A 16,539-nucleotide genomic window follows, 5' to 3' on the forward strand; every position below is an offset into this window, starting at 1 on the left:
CTTGTGATGTCAGAAGGGGAAAATACCACCCCTTAATCTGCACTGTCCAAGCACTGCACTGCCATTTAGTACAGAGATCAGCTCATTTGCATTTTAAAGGACACACCCAGAAATGGCACATTTTCGCACACACGTACAAAGTGTCAATTTTAACATGTTATAATAAATTATCTATAAGGTATTTTGAGCTAAAACTTTATATGTACTCTGGGGACACCAAAGATTTATTTGACATCTTAAAAAAGTCTTTGTATCAATTTAAATTGCAACTTTTTGAGAGACCCCATTGTAACTTAAAGGCGGGTTTAATTTTTGATAGGTTGCCATCCACTTATTGTTTAAGTCATGTATAGTTTGAGGTCCTAAAATGTATGAAGAGCTTTGTGTTGCACTTAAAACATTGAATCTTAGGCTGCGTTCGGGATTGACAACCGTATTCTGGTGCCATGTGAACGTGGCCTTACAGAGTTAAGTGCTGTTTGTTTTTGTAATCTAAATGATTACATGCACCTATTACAAGTCAAACATGCTGCTACTACCTTTAACTTATTCCTCTTTTACTTTATACATTTCTTTTAACCCATTTTATAATTCTGTGAAGTCATATAAATCATTTCACTCTCACTACAAGTTGTACCGTGTATGGTTTGTGACCAATAAAACTCGAAAATACATTTATGTCAAATGATGGATAGAGTGGGAGGGCATACTGGTTTAAATGGAGAGAAGAAACTAAACTGGAGTGTGAAGTCCTTTAATCAATAATTAAAGGTTCATTGTGTAACTTTTAGAAAGATCTCTTGACAGATTTTACACAATGCACCTTTAATTATTGATTTATGTCTTCTAACGTCATAAAGAAAAAGAGAAACAACAGATCAATTGTATTAAGATTTATTTTGTGATGATCACAGGGCAGATGTCCAGTAACAGTACCTCCAGCTTTGTTCAGAAGATTCACTCACATTTATTTAACATTGTGTGATGTAATGCATGTTTGAGATCTCAGGACCATTATTTTTATGTATTACATGATAAGAGTGAATATTTTCTAGATATTAAATTGTTTATATACAGTATGTATGGCCGTACAGAGTTAAAAACCCTTATAAATAGTAAAGTTATAAAAATGTAAGGAAATGTGTTTCATTTAGTACCAGGTGATATTTTACAAACATGACAGACACTTAAAAAACAAATAAAATACACATATAAACAAAACTTATTATAGAATCAGAAATATGGACACAGATCAGCAAAAACAACTTTAAAGAAAAAACTAAGATGAATGAAATGTACAGCTTGTAGATGTAGCTCCTCGTCTGACATTAAGACAGAGATCATAAATCTGTTATGCAATGAGTATAAATTGAGAGTTTTTGACCAGCATAAATCTCCTCTGATCCACAGACATCAACGCATGAATTATTAATAACAACAACATGATCTTGACAGCTGATACACTAACAGTACAGATGATAACTGAATACAAAACTAAACTAATTACAATTTTAACATTAACTATTGCTGGTCAATTCTAAACAATTTATAATGCGCAGCATTATACTTTATTTTAACCAATCCAGTCATCAAGTTATTTAGACGAGGGGTGAAACTTATTTCCTAATATTTTCTAAAAGGCTCCACACACAGATCTGTCTTTTATATACTGAGTAACGACTCTCCTTGTTAATAATTTACACAGCTGTCCAACTGACATGCTAACCACAAACTAACCACACTAGAGACTTAAGCACGAAAGCTCCAGCTCCTCTGAAAGGGCTGAAAGGGTTTCTTCAATGTGAGGAACATCAGCTGAGGTTTGGGTTTCTCTGGAAAAACGGCTGCTTCGCTTTCTGCTGTGGGAAATCGTTGACGGTAGATATCAGGATGAGATCTCTGAAACTAAAAACAGAAAACTCATTGAGTAAAAACCGAAGTAGTGCATTTCAGCAGGAAAGATCTCGATGGAGAAATTTATTTTTCGTGATAAATACAATGTGCAAGACACATTCTTCTGTAGACGTTACATAAAAATTTGAAGTTCTTAAAGCTTAAAGCTAGCTCTTTTTTGGGTGGTTCAGCTTGAGCCAGGTTTATGCTTTAGGAAATATAACTAGGTTTAACAAACATGCCTTACTAAAAACACGACTTGTGTGCATTTTCAGGCAAAATAAAGGGCACTGATGCATTTGTCAGTGCAAGATGTTTTCAGTTTGGACAGCTCTTACAATGATGTTAATCTAAGACTAGTCTAATCCCTGTTCGGGAAACCGCCCTTTGGATGCTAACTAGCTGGTCACCTACCTAGTGTTAGTGTTAAAAAACTCATGACATTATTGTTCTTCAGTAGTTTGATTTCTCTTTGCACAACAATAAGAATCATGTTAGTGAGATTCAGTCAACACATCAAATAACATATGGTTTATATATTTGAACATGCTATATATTATCATGCATTCGAAGTTATTAACTCTTTCCCCGCCAGTATCTCGTCAATTAAGAGAAAACGCTTCCCTGCCGATGACGAGATTTTCCGGCAATCCATATTTCGGCTATTTTCCACCAGATGGCGCTCTTACACGATTTAAAAGCAACCCCTCAGGTCAAACAGTTCAAACTCTGTGTATGTTTTGATCATCGCTCTGAATCTCATTTCTATCAAAAGTCTTTTACAAAAACGCAATTATCTTAGCTTTTTTATATTTTTTTTGAAGAAACCTACCCATATTTAAGAGGTAATAAAGAAGAAAACAAATGAAGGTAGGATGAAACGGTTGAAGAACATTATCTGGAAGGCATTAAACTTTTGTGAAAATCATAAAAATGCTACCGAGCCCGTAAGGTGACATTGGAGTAAAAAAAAATCTAAAGCTTAGTTTCATGTAATCACACAAAACCTTTTTTTAAAAATTTAGTTTCGTGCGCGCACGTGAAACTAAACTCGATAGTTTCACGTACGCACACGATAATTTCACGTACGCACGCAAAACTAAACTTTTAAAATAAACTTCTAAACTCCGTAAAATACTGACGCTGGCTTGCGACTTCTTAAAAAAAAAAAAAAAAAAACGCCGGCAGGGAAAGAGTAACACAGTTTATGAGAGTTGTAATTCTCATGCTAAACCAATGCAAAAAGCTGTTGAGCTTGTGACGGAGTATTTCTGGGCCAAAGTCACGCTTCCTCTTTCCTACAAGTTTTGGAAAGTTTTTCGTACCTCCTTATGTACCATGGGCAGGCGATACGCATCATATTCTTTTTATGGGCACTTCCCCGGAAAAGCAATCCCACATGTCAATCAGCGTGAGAGGGAGAACGACAGCTTTGTTTTATATCAAGACTCAATAATGGCACAAAAAGAAGTGTGTTTTTGGATGTAAGGAGAAGAAAGCCACCCTTATGGAAACAATAGGTAAAGTTTATTTATCCGTGGTGGAGTTTTTCGTGTCTGTTTGTTTAATGCTGGATTTCATTGAAAACTCCCAACCGGGTGGTAAAACTGCTTCTGTGTTTTGTTGAAAATCGGCACATAAGTGCATATAATGCAAACGACACGAATTTGTAGTGAATCAGAAGTTATCCAGAGATAGTGGGATGTTTTGTGTGTTGCTTGATCGTGACTCGCTCCGCCCACGGTACGCCCCAAGGAGGTTTTCTGTAAACTTTTGCTAGAGCTGATCTGTCTTTGATAAATCTGATAAAAATAACGACTCTTTGGAGATATGAAGGATATAATACTACTCTATACATACTCAAGATTAACATGAGATGAGTAGAAACTGTGAGCTTTTACCTGTTTAAGTTTCTTCTTTTTATCTTTTATGGACATGTTTTTGTCTTGTATGATGTTTTCCAGAAGATCCACGATGGCTCCTTGTGAAGCGGACACTTTCTGACGCTCAAACTGCTCTCTGCTGATCTGTTTACAGAACGAGTGTGGTGGAGACATCATGGACGTGTCCGTGTCCGCACCTGCATACTTTATCTTGAAGAAACCAGATCAGGATGTGTGGTAAGCATTCATTTTATAAAATGTCTCTTGACAAAACATTCATTTCAAAACTTATAAAAAGAGTAAGTCCTACAAAAAAACGTACAATTTTATACATCAAAATGTCTATCATGTAACCTCACTGGCTTTTCGTTTCTTTACATTATAGCTCACATTTTCCATTTAAATCCCAATAAATAACATAATTTTATATTGAATATTCAAAATTCAGAAATACAGCAAATTAACAGAAGTTGAATAAATTACAAATGCGTTTCGTGTTATTTTCAAGAAAAACATCTAATGAATGAGTCAGAATTCTGACCTGAGCCCTTTTGAGGTGGGACAGATGTTCCTCAACAGATTTCTTCAGGTTGGTTGGCACTTTAAGCACACTGTCCTGGTTATCTATCATAAACATGACCAGCCTGGTGGCCAACAGCTCGTCCAAGTCCACCTCATCCGCTGAGCCCAGAATGCAGCGCGAGAAGGTTTGGACCATCTGCATACATACAGAGTCATCCACATGAGTCAGACAATAATGCCTGGGACACACTGGAGGATTTTTACATCTTAAATGATTTTAAATCCATGGGCGACCCCAGACGTATGGAGAGTTATACGAAAAACAAATGTTTTGGTAGATTTTGCATGAGACATTAAAAAAAGCACTTGAACTGTTGCCATAGTTGTACAAATCGATAAATGCCGCACTTCATGTGGACTTTCGGTTTTGTGGCCTTAAATTGTGTTTGCTTTTAGTCTGCGAGCGACGAGGGTGTCCCATCTGTCATTTTTACGCTCTGAAGTGTGCTCATCAGCGCCCCCTTTGCACCCTTGATGCAGTCTTCAACAAAGCCCAAGAAGTCCTTGCGAAAGAGCAATCAGACGACGGATGGGAGGAGTTCACACTTATGGGCAACTTCTCTTCCTATTTCTGGCAGGTAGCTCGAGTCTGTCCCAAAATACGACCCCGGTGTGCCCTCGTGGACTCGCGTCTAAGGTCTGAACTACATAATGTCATCAAAGTGTGCCATTTGGGACACGGACATTCTTTTTGAATAGTCCTCTTTCATGTCATGTTTGTTGGTGTCTTGTTTCAGCTATAAAAGTACGCAACATCCGGTTGAAGCTTGCACGTTCTCATTGGCTATTGCAGCTGTCATGTCGGCAGCAGCCCAAACAAGTTTGACATTCATGATTTAGGGAGGCTCCAACGCGATAGGGAGGAGCAAAATAATCGCAATGACACCACATACAAACAAGTTTTTTTTTTTATTTGCCTGCGATGAAAACACAAAATCCAGGGTTACCCTGCCACCTTAACTAGGTTGTCCAAAAAATAATATTTCGCAGCACAAAAGGCCGTCAAGTGCATCTTGGAGAATAGCGTGAACACGCTTCACACCGCGAGCGGGCATGCGCGCCACACGGCCTAAATGTTCTACAACATCTGCTTCAGTTTGTGTTTATTAACCCTTTAGTTTCACTTCATCACGCAGCTATTTTCGTTTGAGGTATCTGTTAAAAACATTTAATTAATTAATAATCTAGTATGTGTTCATTTTCTGTCATAGTTTGTTCAAAAAGAAGTTTTATTTGAGTGTTTTTAATAAAACTATTTTCATCATGACGCGTACGCCCCGCACCTTTGATTTTCACGCCCCCCGGCACCACCCACCGCCCAACCCTACCACCTTAACTAACAAATTTTCTGCGGGAAACCCTGAAATTGTATAATGTCCCCTTTCGATCGCCAATGGGGCAAATAGGGCTTAAAACCTTTATGTTTGTGGCCAGCCTAACTCAGACAAATTATAAATTAACTAAACTAGAGTTAATTTATTACCATGACGGTTTGGGATTATTACTTAACAGTCATACACTAAACTTGTAAGACTTAAAGGGACCCTCCACTTTTTTTTTTTGAAAATATGCTCATTTAAACATTTGTTTTTATCGTTTTGGAATCCATTCAGCTGATCTCCGTGTCTGGCGCTACCACTTTTAGCATAATTTAGCATAATCCATTGAATCTGATTAGACCATTAGCATCGCGCTAAACAATAATGCAGCCATGTTACAACAGCAAATAACCTGGATTATTACTCCAGAATGAGAGTAAAGTTCCTAGTCATATCTGCCTAGAAAATCACAACTTTGAGTTTTCCGTCTGTCTTAGTACACGATGTAACTACAGAAGAGTCAAGTTTTAAATAGGAAAAATAATCTAAACTCTTTGGTTATGTTTTAGCGCGATGCTAATGGTCTAATCAGATTCAATGGATTATGCTAAGCTATGCTAAAAGTGCTAGCGCCAGACCCAGTGATCAACTGAATGGATTCCAAAACGGTAAAAAATAAATGTTTAACTCTAGGGGAGCTGGAAAATAAGCATTTTTTTTTTTAAGTGTAGTGTCCCTTTAAATCAAGCACTTATAAGCAGCCAGTGATTTACCAGGGTACGTGCTCCTATCGTGTTGTTCAGAGGAGGAAGCGTCGGGTTGGCACAGACTTTAGCCATCAGTCGCATTAACAGCTGCAGTTTACGCCGATTGGCTGGAGGAAGCAGCAGGCAGCAAACCTGCAGAGCTTCAATGGCGACCTGCTGTTGCTGCAGGAGACCTTCAGGAGTACACAACACATTTACAAATACTCCATAATAAGGAAATAACTCATGTCTATATTAAATGGTATATAAGTATGTGTTGTGTCTGTCACTTACCCAAAATACTGACAAATATTTCATACAGATGGAAAGTTAACAATGGCTCTTTTAATCTCTGGAAATGTTCAGACACCGTCTTAAATACGTCTCTCTCGAACCCCGGATACATGGGCTGCCTATCGTCATTGCCATTGGGCCCTATGACATCAATACAAAGATAGAAAAGCATTACAACGTGGATAGTCTGATTGGATGAGACACGTCTAGAACCATTTGCACCACGGGAACCTTTTCATAGTACCCAAAATATTTTAAGGGATTTAAAAGGGATTTTTAGTACTGGGACCAGTGGCGGCTCGTGACTGCTCATCCGAGGGGCGCAAATTCAAAATACGTGTTCGGAGTATCATGTGTGTTGCTTGTGTTTTCAAAATATGTGTTTGTTGCGTCATGTGAACCATGTGCATCACGTGTTTTGTCAAAATAAGTGCCTGCTGCACATGCGTCAAAACCATTTACCTTTCATGTTCACAAAATACACACAAGACACTCCCTTAACAGTAAAATTTGGCAAACGTGAGCGTCTCTTTTATCATAAACCCTTTAGACACGTGTGCAGCAGACACTTATTTTGACAAAACTTGTGATGCACATAGGATCACTCGACGCGCAGAACAAATATTTTGAAATTACGAACCACACACAACGAGCTACATACATGCTATGACAAACTTCGCATCGAGCACACTCGAAAAAACAAGTCACCGGCCGCCACTGACTGGGACCGCCTTTTTCAGGTAATGGCCCCAGTACTCGTTCCTATAAATTAGTACCAAAACTGGGGCACCATTGACTTCCATAGTAGGAAAAATTAATCCTATGGAAGTGAATGGTGCCCAAGACCTGTTTATTGTTATATGTTATTAACATTTCTCAAAATATCTTCATTTGTGTTCAGCCTAACAAAAACATGTATAAATGTTTGAAACAACTTGAGTAAATGATGACAGAATTTTTTTTTTCTTTAAAGGAAAACACCACAGTTTTTAATATTTTACTTTGTTCTTACCTCAACTTAGACTGATTAATACATACCTGTCTTTTTTCAATGCGTGCACTTAATCTTTGTACAGCGTGTTGTGAATGTGTTAGCATTTAGCCTAGCGCCATTCATTCCTTAGGATCCAAACAGGGATGAATATAGAAACAACCAAACACTTTCATGTTTTCACTATTTAAAGACTATTACATGAGTAGTTACACAAGTAAGTATGGTGGCACAAAATAAAACGTGGCCTTTAGTTTGCAGCACTTCGACCTCGGCGCGCAGTAATATTGAGGAAAGTTTGAGCGAGAGGGGGAGTAGTCAGGAGTGATGATGTTACTGCACCCGAGGTCGAAGTGCTGCTAACTAAGTGCTCTTCCGCCATACAATATAGTTCTCATTTTTTATCCGCTTAAAAATCGCCACGTTTTATTTTGTGCCACCATACTTACTTGTGTAACTACTCATGTAATAGTCTTTAAATAGTGAAAACATGGAAGTGTTTGATGGCTTCTAAATGTATCCCTGTTTGGATCCTAAGGAATGAATGGGGCTAGGCAAAATTCTAACACATTCACAACGCGCTGTACAAAGATTAAGTGTACGCATTGAAAAAGATTGGTAAGAAGTTGAGGTAAGAACATAGTAAAATACTGAAACACGGTGGTGTTTTCCTTTAACATTCACACAATGGTTTATCACATTGCTGATGTTTTGCGTGAAGCTTCACAGCACTCCTGAATTGTGTTGAAACCGCTGTAATGTTCATAAGATCTAAAGTGAATCAGTATCACAGCAGATTTCTCATCACTCACAGTTTGCCAGACATTTCATAGCAGATAACACCCAGTGTGGCAAATCATCTGAGGACAGAAAACACATGTTAGAAAGACATTTCACACAACAGAACATTTTCTGTGTTTAAGAAACACAACGCTCACCTGCTTTGCTCTGCAGGACTACAATGCCCTGCTTATTGACACTGAACACGTTGTGCACAATGTGCTTTGAGCTCAAGAGTTTCGCATCTAAAACCCCATCCATCGACCGAAGACCCAAAACACTCTGTAAACTAATACAAAAATGTTATTTAAACATACATTACACCTTGGCAGTGGAAAGGCAACATGTGTTTCGTGTTTCTTGATCCTTACTGTGCAAGCGTCATTGACTTCCATATCTGGTCCACATGTTTAGGTGTTAATTCTCTCCTCGTGACTAATCTACATTCGGGCACCTCACCGATGGCTATGCTGTGCCGTTTATTCCATGAAGTTGAATTCTAGGATTATAAATATACAGTACAGTGGACAATGCAACAGGGTCAATGACGTAACGTTAATTATTTTGTGCCCGTATGGTTCATGTAAAAGGGTTAAAATGTCTAAATAAATTTGCATATAACTTGCATACATTCTCATTTTTGAGGACCAAGTCTAAAATTTCTGGTTTTATTTCATTTTGAAAGAATATTTGGGGGATAATTGCAAAAATGTCAATGTGGTGTAACCGGTCTTTGTCAGTTGGTGTAACTAGTATAAATATATTCTATAAAATTAATAAAATATAATCATCTAGTTTAGTGTAATTGGATTTTTTTTACATACATTTTTACATCATTTGTCAAAGATTATTTACTAAACAGAGCTGTTTTCAGCATATTTCAGGACAAATATTACAAAATGCATAAACATTTACATTTAGAAATAACTAATGAAATATTAATTTAAAATTATTAATTTTTTTTGATGATTATGCTTACATGCCATCAAGGTGGATAAAATATTTAATATTTCTCATTCTTTGGCACTTGACATTTTCAGGTCCATTCAGTCTAACTTTAATAAAAATGTTGCAAATGTAATTTTTATTGCATAAAATTAACATAAATAAATACACTAGTATGTGCATTGAAATAAACCTGATGCATGCTTTAATAATAGATAAAAAAAATGAAATTCTCATCTTGCCAAACTGTTTTGTCACTGACCCAACAACATCATGATACAATCTCTACAGATAAAAGTTGTTTTACCATAACAAGAGGTTTCATGGGTATCTTTTCAGGCACTGGAATTTCCTCAAAATCATCCCAGCGTGGAATTCTGGGAACTGCCTTGTAATCTCTTACAGGTGGACGTACAGGCAGAGGTTTCAGAGGTGACTGGGGAGGAAATCTGGCACATTAAAAGATAATAATATAAATCAAATAAGACGGAAAAGGATAACACAGAATTACTATGAAGATAAAATAATATAACAAAGTTTGATTTAAATGTGGAAAAAAATTATAAATATGAGTAAGTGAACATATACATCATAAATTTCATATATAAGATGTAACTCTGGCATTCGTCCATTCATTAGACAAAGTGAACATCTTTAACGGTACCTATATAGACGTCCGTTATCCTCAAAATCCTCTTTTCCGTATCGTCCTTTGACATCCTCGATGACGTGATTTTTAAGGTATTTTTTGAGTAACTGCAGCGTTTGATATCGTGTCACCTCTGGGCCAAAGTTCTGGTTCTGTCTGAGCAGTTCATGAAGAAAATCAACAGCTTCAGCTCCGGTGAAACTCTGATCGTAACTTCTGAAATGAGCCCAATGACGTTTTACGGGCATCCCATCACGAAACAGCCTGATGGTTTCATTCCACTGGTGAAAAGTTCATAAAGATCCAGTGATCAGTTTGTCATTGGTCAAATTTACAGTGGAACAACATTTCACTTATTTGAGAGGACACATATTATGGTCATTTTTACAAGATTTAATAAGTATCAGGTGTGCCTAGAATGTGTCTGTGAAGTTTCAGCTCAAAATACCCCACAGATCATTTGTTACAGCATGTCTAAAATTTCTCTATTTAGGTGGGAGCAAAAACGTGCTGTTTTTTTATGTGTGTGTTAGCTTTAAATGCAAATCAGCAACAGTTTCTCGTTCCCTTACCTGCCGACAGTGAGTGCTTTTGGTTAAAAATAGATCTGAATACAGTCTGAGACAATAGTTTCTTTAGCTGCATTAGCACTCCAACGTGCTAACAAACACATTTAGAAAAGCTTTTGGGTCAAATTAACCATCAGTCAGTATCTGTGGGCGGGGCTTTGTAAGTGTGATGTCACATTAACAAGAGAATCAACACAGCATGTCTAATGAGAGTGCTTTGGTTTAATGGGGATTTAAAAAGTAGTGTGGTTTTTTTCATTGTAGGGTTGTTGTGTTCACTAGAGCTGTAACGATTAATCGTGCAAATGCACGTTTTCTCAATGAATGAATTTTAATGAATTACGGAGAAATGCCGCCACATCCAAAAGCCAGGGGGTGCTCTCATGCAGAAACTCCCTTTGTGCCACAGAAGAAGTAGCATTACAAACGCTATTCCAGGAAATGTCTACAGGAATATTTATATTGCTGTTCTTCAAATTGTTTCAGGTATTTTCATGATAATAAAGAATATTTTGAATAATTTTTATTTAACGAGTGTTGCTTTTTTAAATGTACGTTATAAACGACTCCGACTCATTATGATTTTAGATTGATAAGGACTTTCTACTGACCAAATGCCGTAGTACACGCACAAGCTGTGCATGAAACAAAGAATCGCAGCCTTGCGATTCAGAATCGATTTCAGACAGGCATTTTTAATGGGACACGCGATTAATCGTTACAGCTCAAGTGTTTTCACACTTTGTAAAAGTGGATTTTGCATAATATTTGTCCTTGTAGTCACGTTTTCTGGTCTGTTGTGTGTATAGACGGTTTTAGCATTAACAACATAAACAAACAGCTTTCGTGGAACAAACGGAAACTTCCGGTAAACTTCCATAAAGAATCATTGTCAATAGACTCCTATTAGAAAAGTTTATTTTTGATAAGCAGATTACATTAGTTAAAATCATAGCTAAAGTGTTTTAAAAACTACACTGAGCTAACATTACGGTCTAAAATTAATTAATGTATACAATGTTAACTACAGATTGGCTGCCAAACCTTCCTTCACAGTGCTGATCCATGATCGTCATCTCCCCTTGTCTTTAGGAAACCAAAACATTTGTTATTTTCGACGAGGTATTTGTTCCAGAGTTCATTTTAGCCACTAGCCAGACCAATAAACAAACCGGAAGTTAAGTTCCGTCCAGACGCATAACCACGACAACGCGTGCGTCCAATGAAAGCGTTTATATTTTGTTTTTGTTTGTTGTTGTTACGGTTTCTTTAAAAATCTCTTTCACCAAACTATAAAGTTAAATTTGTTAATATTTAATTACCATAGTAACTTTAATATTTATAAATGCAGTAACTGGCGTTTTTGTGTACATTGAGTTTTGTACAAGTTTTTTCATTAGATGTACATCCCAAAGTATCAAATGTTTATGATCTAAAATAACTTTATTTAGGGTTTTATTTTTGTTACAATACACCCAAAATCCCCCAACTGAGCATTTAATTTTTCTTAACTTTAAAGTTTTAAAGTTTAATAATCTACGATACAAATCACAACACTGATATAAAAACATAATTTGTACCCTAATGCAAACAACATGATACACTGCAATATTCTTTTAAAGATGATATTATGTGAAATGTACATATTTCAACAAAGGGGCTTTACAAGTGTAAACATCCACAACCACCTCACGTGAAGCGTTACGCGTGCACCAACGAAAACAAAATCGGTTGTAAATTCTTACCAGCTTTGTTGCTCTGTAAGGCCCCGGTCCGATCATTTTTCCGCTTATCTGCCGTCATAAAAGCAAAATCCTTTTGATAACTCTTTCAATTTAATGTTTTATCGCTACAAACATCTCCAAGCAAGTTCCTGAAACTTTTGAAAACCGACTCGTTCCTGCCAAGAATGTGATTGGCACACGAAATCAACCACGTGACGGTGCGCTTTACCAAATCAGGGCATCGCCTACTCTGGTGCCACTCAGGTGCATTGTGGGTTGTGTAGTTTAATTGCGCGGGCAGGGTTGAAGTCGAAATAAAATGGAAATTTAAACAATTAAATGTAAACACTTTAAGGAATACTCAAGAACACCAAAGACATTATTGAAAATAATTTATTTTGTCACATTATAAAACTGTTTTTTTTTTTTTTAAACAAAGTTACAAAGGTTTAAAAGACATTGGATAATGTTGGCATCAAAGTCTTCGGTCTTGAATAAAAAGCATAACGGCCAATTCGATCAGAAACCATTCAGCATTTTTTTTAAAAGGAGGAACACATTAAGAAACATTAAATTAACAAATAAATAGTCAAAGCCGCATCATTGACAAAAATAACTTCAGATGACATCACTTCTGCATGCAGTAAACCTTCAGGTTCGAGCACAAGGTAAATCGGTCAAAACTCCTCCAGGTTTAAAAGGATTTCGGGATCATTTAGTTACAACTAAAACATAACCGTCAAAAACCCTTTTAGATAAAACGTCAAAGTCACCATTGCTCTCATAACCTCCTATCAGATTTGGCCAGCAGGTCAATCATATTCCAAAGATCAATATACGCTAATATTTACAGGTGAAGTGGGGGACCTTAAAAACAATATAGTACATGCACCCCATACTCATTTCATAGCCTGAAGTGAAAACGAACATGAATACAGCATCTCTAATGAAACACCAGTGTGCATGTTTGGAAATATTAAATCCAGTGATAAAGGTGGTATTCCACGATAGTTTTAACATAAAACAGGGGAGTGGAACCTCAAACATACTCTGAAATAAAAAGGAATATTCCCACAGATATTACTCAGGCTTTTTGTGAAGGTAATTTCCGTTCTGATGGCAGTTTCCGTTCTGGAGCACTTTGGGAAGCCTCTTGCCCTTGGTGTAGGCGTGGTAGTAGAAGTTGAGGAACAGGATCAGAAAGATCAGCCCGTATAGACCAATAATGTAGAGGAAGACGGGAAACTGGTAAGGACAATCTTTCATAAAGAAGAACTGGCCGATGTGAGCGGTCACCATCACAAACTGAACCTGAAACCACAAGCGAGGTCAAATTACAACCAAAAACTTGCTATAACTGGGGTGGATAACTATGGGTGTTTACATACCAGCTGGATGGAGGTCATATACTTTTTCCACCACAGGTACTTCTGGTAGGCGGGTCCCAGTGCGGAGAGAGCATAGTAGGTGTACATGATGACATGGACGACGCAGTTCAGGAGGGCGTGGAAAGTTCCCAGACCACCTATGGGAGAAACGTATGACATCAGAATATCTCTAAAAGTTGTCACTCCCTTTAAATTACATTGTTTCATCATAAACCTGTAATGTTAGGAGCGTGATAGCAACTGCCACAATTCACTTACTATGAGAATTAGAGAACCATGGATAGATTTCATAACATAATGCACATAGATTTGGGATGAAATACTATTGCAAGTTCTTCAAAATACTTTACCTGGTGCAAATTTGACTCCAAACCACCAAGTGAAGGGCATGATGGAGTGATGGTAGACATGCAGGAAAGTTACTTGGCTGTTCTTTTTCCTCAGGACAAAGAAAACCTTTATAAAAAAAAAAAAAAAAAGGGTTAGGCACTGACAGTTTGTTAGCATAAAGAGTTTTAAAGGAATACACCACAGTATTTTAATATTTTACTATGTTCTCAACTTACGAATTAATACATACCCATCTTTTTTCAATGCGTGCACTTTTAATCTTTTAATGCTTACAGTGTTAGCATTTAGCCTAGGCGCATTCATTGCTTAGGATCCAAACAGGGATGAATTTTCGTATTTAAAGACTGTTACATGAGTAAGTATGGTGGCACAAGATTAAACGTTTGTTTGGAGCCATAGGAATGAATGGGGCTAGGCTAAATGCTAACAAATTCATAAAGCACTGTACAAAGATTAAGTGCATGCATTGAAAAAGATAGGCATGTATGAATTCATCCAAGTTGAGGTAAGAACAGAATAAAATATTGAAAAACAGTGGTGTTTTCCTTTAATAAAAACAAAACTTACAGTGTCCAGCATCTCAACGAATTTGGAGAAATAGTACAGCCAGCAGGTCCACGCCATCTAAAGAAAAATAAAACAAGTTATTAAAGGAAGGGCAAGATGAGTAAGACGTCATCAGAAACTAAAGCATCATCACCAAAAGAATGTGCTTCATTCACATACCCTGACAGCCTGAGGAGAACTTGAATAATCGACAAGGTCACACCCATAGGTGTATCCGTTCGCCCAACCAGACATGAGAAACTGCAAGAAGAAAAGGAAAAGGATGTTTTGATAAGCACCTAGAAACACAGGTGACAACTCCTAAAGAAAACAACAAAGATGCTGGCAAACCTCGTAAATCATGTACAGCGAAAAAGCCACAATGCCGAAGTTATAGATGATCATGGGCCGCTTGAGGTCAAAGGGTTTACGGTTCTCCATGACCCGAGGTCCTAGTGTTGTCACAAAGTAGATGTAAGCAGCGATGATGAACGTTTGGGGGAACGGCGAGGACATTAGGAGCCAGTTCTCCGTCCGTGGATCTGTTAGAGATACAAGTCTTATTTATACAGTCACAGCAAAACCCAAAACAAACACCCAGAACGGAGATGATGCAAACTCACCTGCTTCTCTGATCCACTCATCATACAGCAAAACTGCTCTCGAGGTCAGCGTGTTGAAAGCCATGTCTGCGGGTTCAGTTTGGCTTGACTTCTGAGAAGACACAAACATAAAGAAATTCAAAACTTGTTCAAAACTAGAAAAAAAAGTTAACATCCACCATTTCTGCTTTCCAACTAATGTTGTTTCAGTGTCTAGACAATTCAGTAATAAATTCATAAGCAAAACAGACCACAAAAACCTTAAATACTCATGTTTGGTGGGACTTATACTCTGTAGCCACTCCCAAAATAGACAAATCCATTTGCTCAACGCAACCACTCCCAAAAAACAACTGGAAAGATGGGAAACTTCAAATGCGTGTCTTTAAAGTGATTTCATCATTTTACGCTATTACTAACTTTAAATGAAAACACTAACTATCCAAACTACTATCTGTTATCAGGAAAGTGTAACGGTAGCTTTGTAAACACTCATGAATCACGAACATCGTGTGTATTTGTCTAAAAACCGATCCACAAACCTTTAAAACCGGCTTCAGTCCGCTTCTTCTCTGTTCTCCCTCGATCTCTTCGTATCTACTTATCTACATGACTCATTGAACATGCAGCACTTATACACCTGTATCCGCTGACTCCGCCCATATTTATTCATATTTGGATGTTCCGTCCCATGAAACTTCCGGAATTTAGGACGAAACTTTAGGTGCTCATTCAGGCGTTGCTGTGGCGATCGATATGAAAATATGAACGGAATGCTGTACAAATGTCAGGAGAGGTTTGATAGTAGGTGTGTGGGATTTTATTTTGTTTAGGATAATGTATCGAAACGACATGAGAAATGGTGGACGATGTGCAAAATGCTGACGAAAGATATTTTCAGCGCGTGTTTAATTCACAAAAGTCCGGTTTTCATATCTCACGCCAAAATCCAAACAAAAAACTGCGTGAACCACTGAGGTATTTTTGAATTATGACTATAAAATTTAAAATGAAAATATTTAAGTTAGTAATAAAATGAAATCACCTATTTCAGTTAGTTATACTATTATATGGTCATTATTGGTTGTTGTACTTAATTTTACTTAAATTGTTATTAATTTGTATTTTAATTTATGTTTACATTATAGGATTAGGGTTTTGTTGTGAATATTGAAAGATTTTAAAGAAAGACATCCAGACACATTACCAAGTTGTGAAAAAGGCTTGTCAGTCATAAAAATAAATTTTATTTATGTAGCACTTTCACAATTTTGCAA

At 37.1% G+C, this 16,539-nt stretch overlaps 2 protein-coding genes across 2 annotated transcripts; both read right to left on the reverse strand.

Moving 5' to 3' along the window:
* Positions 1-907: 907 nt before the first annotated feature.
* depdc1b (DEP domain containing 1B) lies at positions 908-12,566 on the reverse strand. Its single transcript, XM_065263502.1, has 11 exons — positions 12,397-12,566; positions 10,098-10,363; positions 9,741-9,882; positions 8,860-8,987; positions 8,647-8,777; positions 8,521-8,568; positions 6,718-6,858; positions 6,451-6,617; positions 4,318-4,494; positions 3,795-3,986; positions 908-1,905 (listed from the first exon to the last, which is right to left on the reverse strand). The coding sequence occupies exons 1-11, from the start codon at positions 12,430-12,432 to the stop codon at positions 1,750-1,752; spliced, it is 1,584 nt and encodes a 527-aa protein (XP_065119574.1). The 5' UTR covers positions 12,433-12,566; the 3' UTR covers positions 908-1,749.
* A 186-nt stretch (positions 12,567-12,752) lies between these two features.
* On the reverse strand, positions 12,753-15,913 carry LOC135745121 (very long chain fatty acid elongase 7-like). The gene is made up of 8 exons (XM_065263496.1): positions 15,805-15,913; positions 15,284-15,374; positions 15,012-15,202; positions 14,841-14,921; positions 14,682-14,738; positions 14,114-14,219; positions 13,764-13,900; positions 12,753-13,686 (listed from the first exon to the last, which is right to left on the reverse strand). Exons 2-8 carry the CDS (start codon positions 15,345-15,347, stop codon positions 13,456-13,458), a joined length of 867 nt encoding a protein of 288 aa, XP_065119568.1. The 5' UTR covers positions 15,348-15,374; positions 15,805-15,913; the 3' UTR covers positions 12,753-13,455.
* Positions 15,914-16,539: the final 626 nt, after the last annotated feature.

Source organism: Paramisgurnus dabryanus, chromosome 10 (assembly GCF_030506205.2).
Source record: "Paramisgurnus dabryanus chromosome 10, PD_genome_1.1, whole genome shotgun sequence".
In the NCBI taxonomy this organism is placed as follows: domain Eukaryota; kingdom Metazoa; phylum Chordata; class Actinopteri; order Cypriniformes; family Cobitidae; genus Paramisgurnus; species Paramisgurnus dabryanus.

What these genes read in the sequence shown, in the direction of transcription:
- depdc1b (XM_065263502.1), bottom strand. Translation starts at nt 12,432, where the DNA reads ATGATCGGACCGGGGCCTTACAGAGCAACAAAGCTG. An exon ending in AAGTCAATGACGCTTGCACA is followed by an intron (nt 8,778 to 8,859) that starts GTAAGGATCAAG and finishes TTTTTGTATTAG; the next exon opens with TTTACAGAGTGTTTTGGGTC. An exon ending in AGTCCTGCAGAGCAAAGCAG is followed by an intron (nt 8,569 to 8,646) that starts GTGAGCGTTGTG and finishes TTCTGTCCTCAG; the next exon opens with ATGATTTGCCACACTGGGTG.
- LOC135745121 (XM_065263496.1), bottom strand. Translation starts at nt 15,347, where the DNA reads ATGGCTTTCAACACGCTGACCTCGAGAGCAGTTTTGCTGTATGATGAG. An exon ending in GTTCTCCTCAGGCTGTCAGG is followed by an intron (nt 14,739 to 14,840) that starts GTATGTGAATGA and finishes ATTTTTCTTTAG; the next exon opens with ATGGCGTGGACCTGCTGGCT. An exon ending in TGGAGTCAAATTTGCACCAG is followed by an intron (nt 13,901 to 14,113) that starts GTAAAGTATTTT and finishes TTTCTCCCATAG; the next exon opens with GTGGTCTGGGAACTTTCCAC.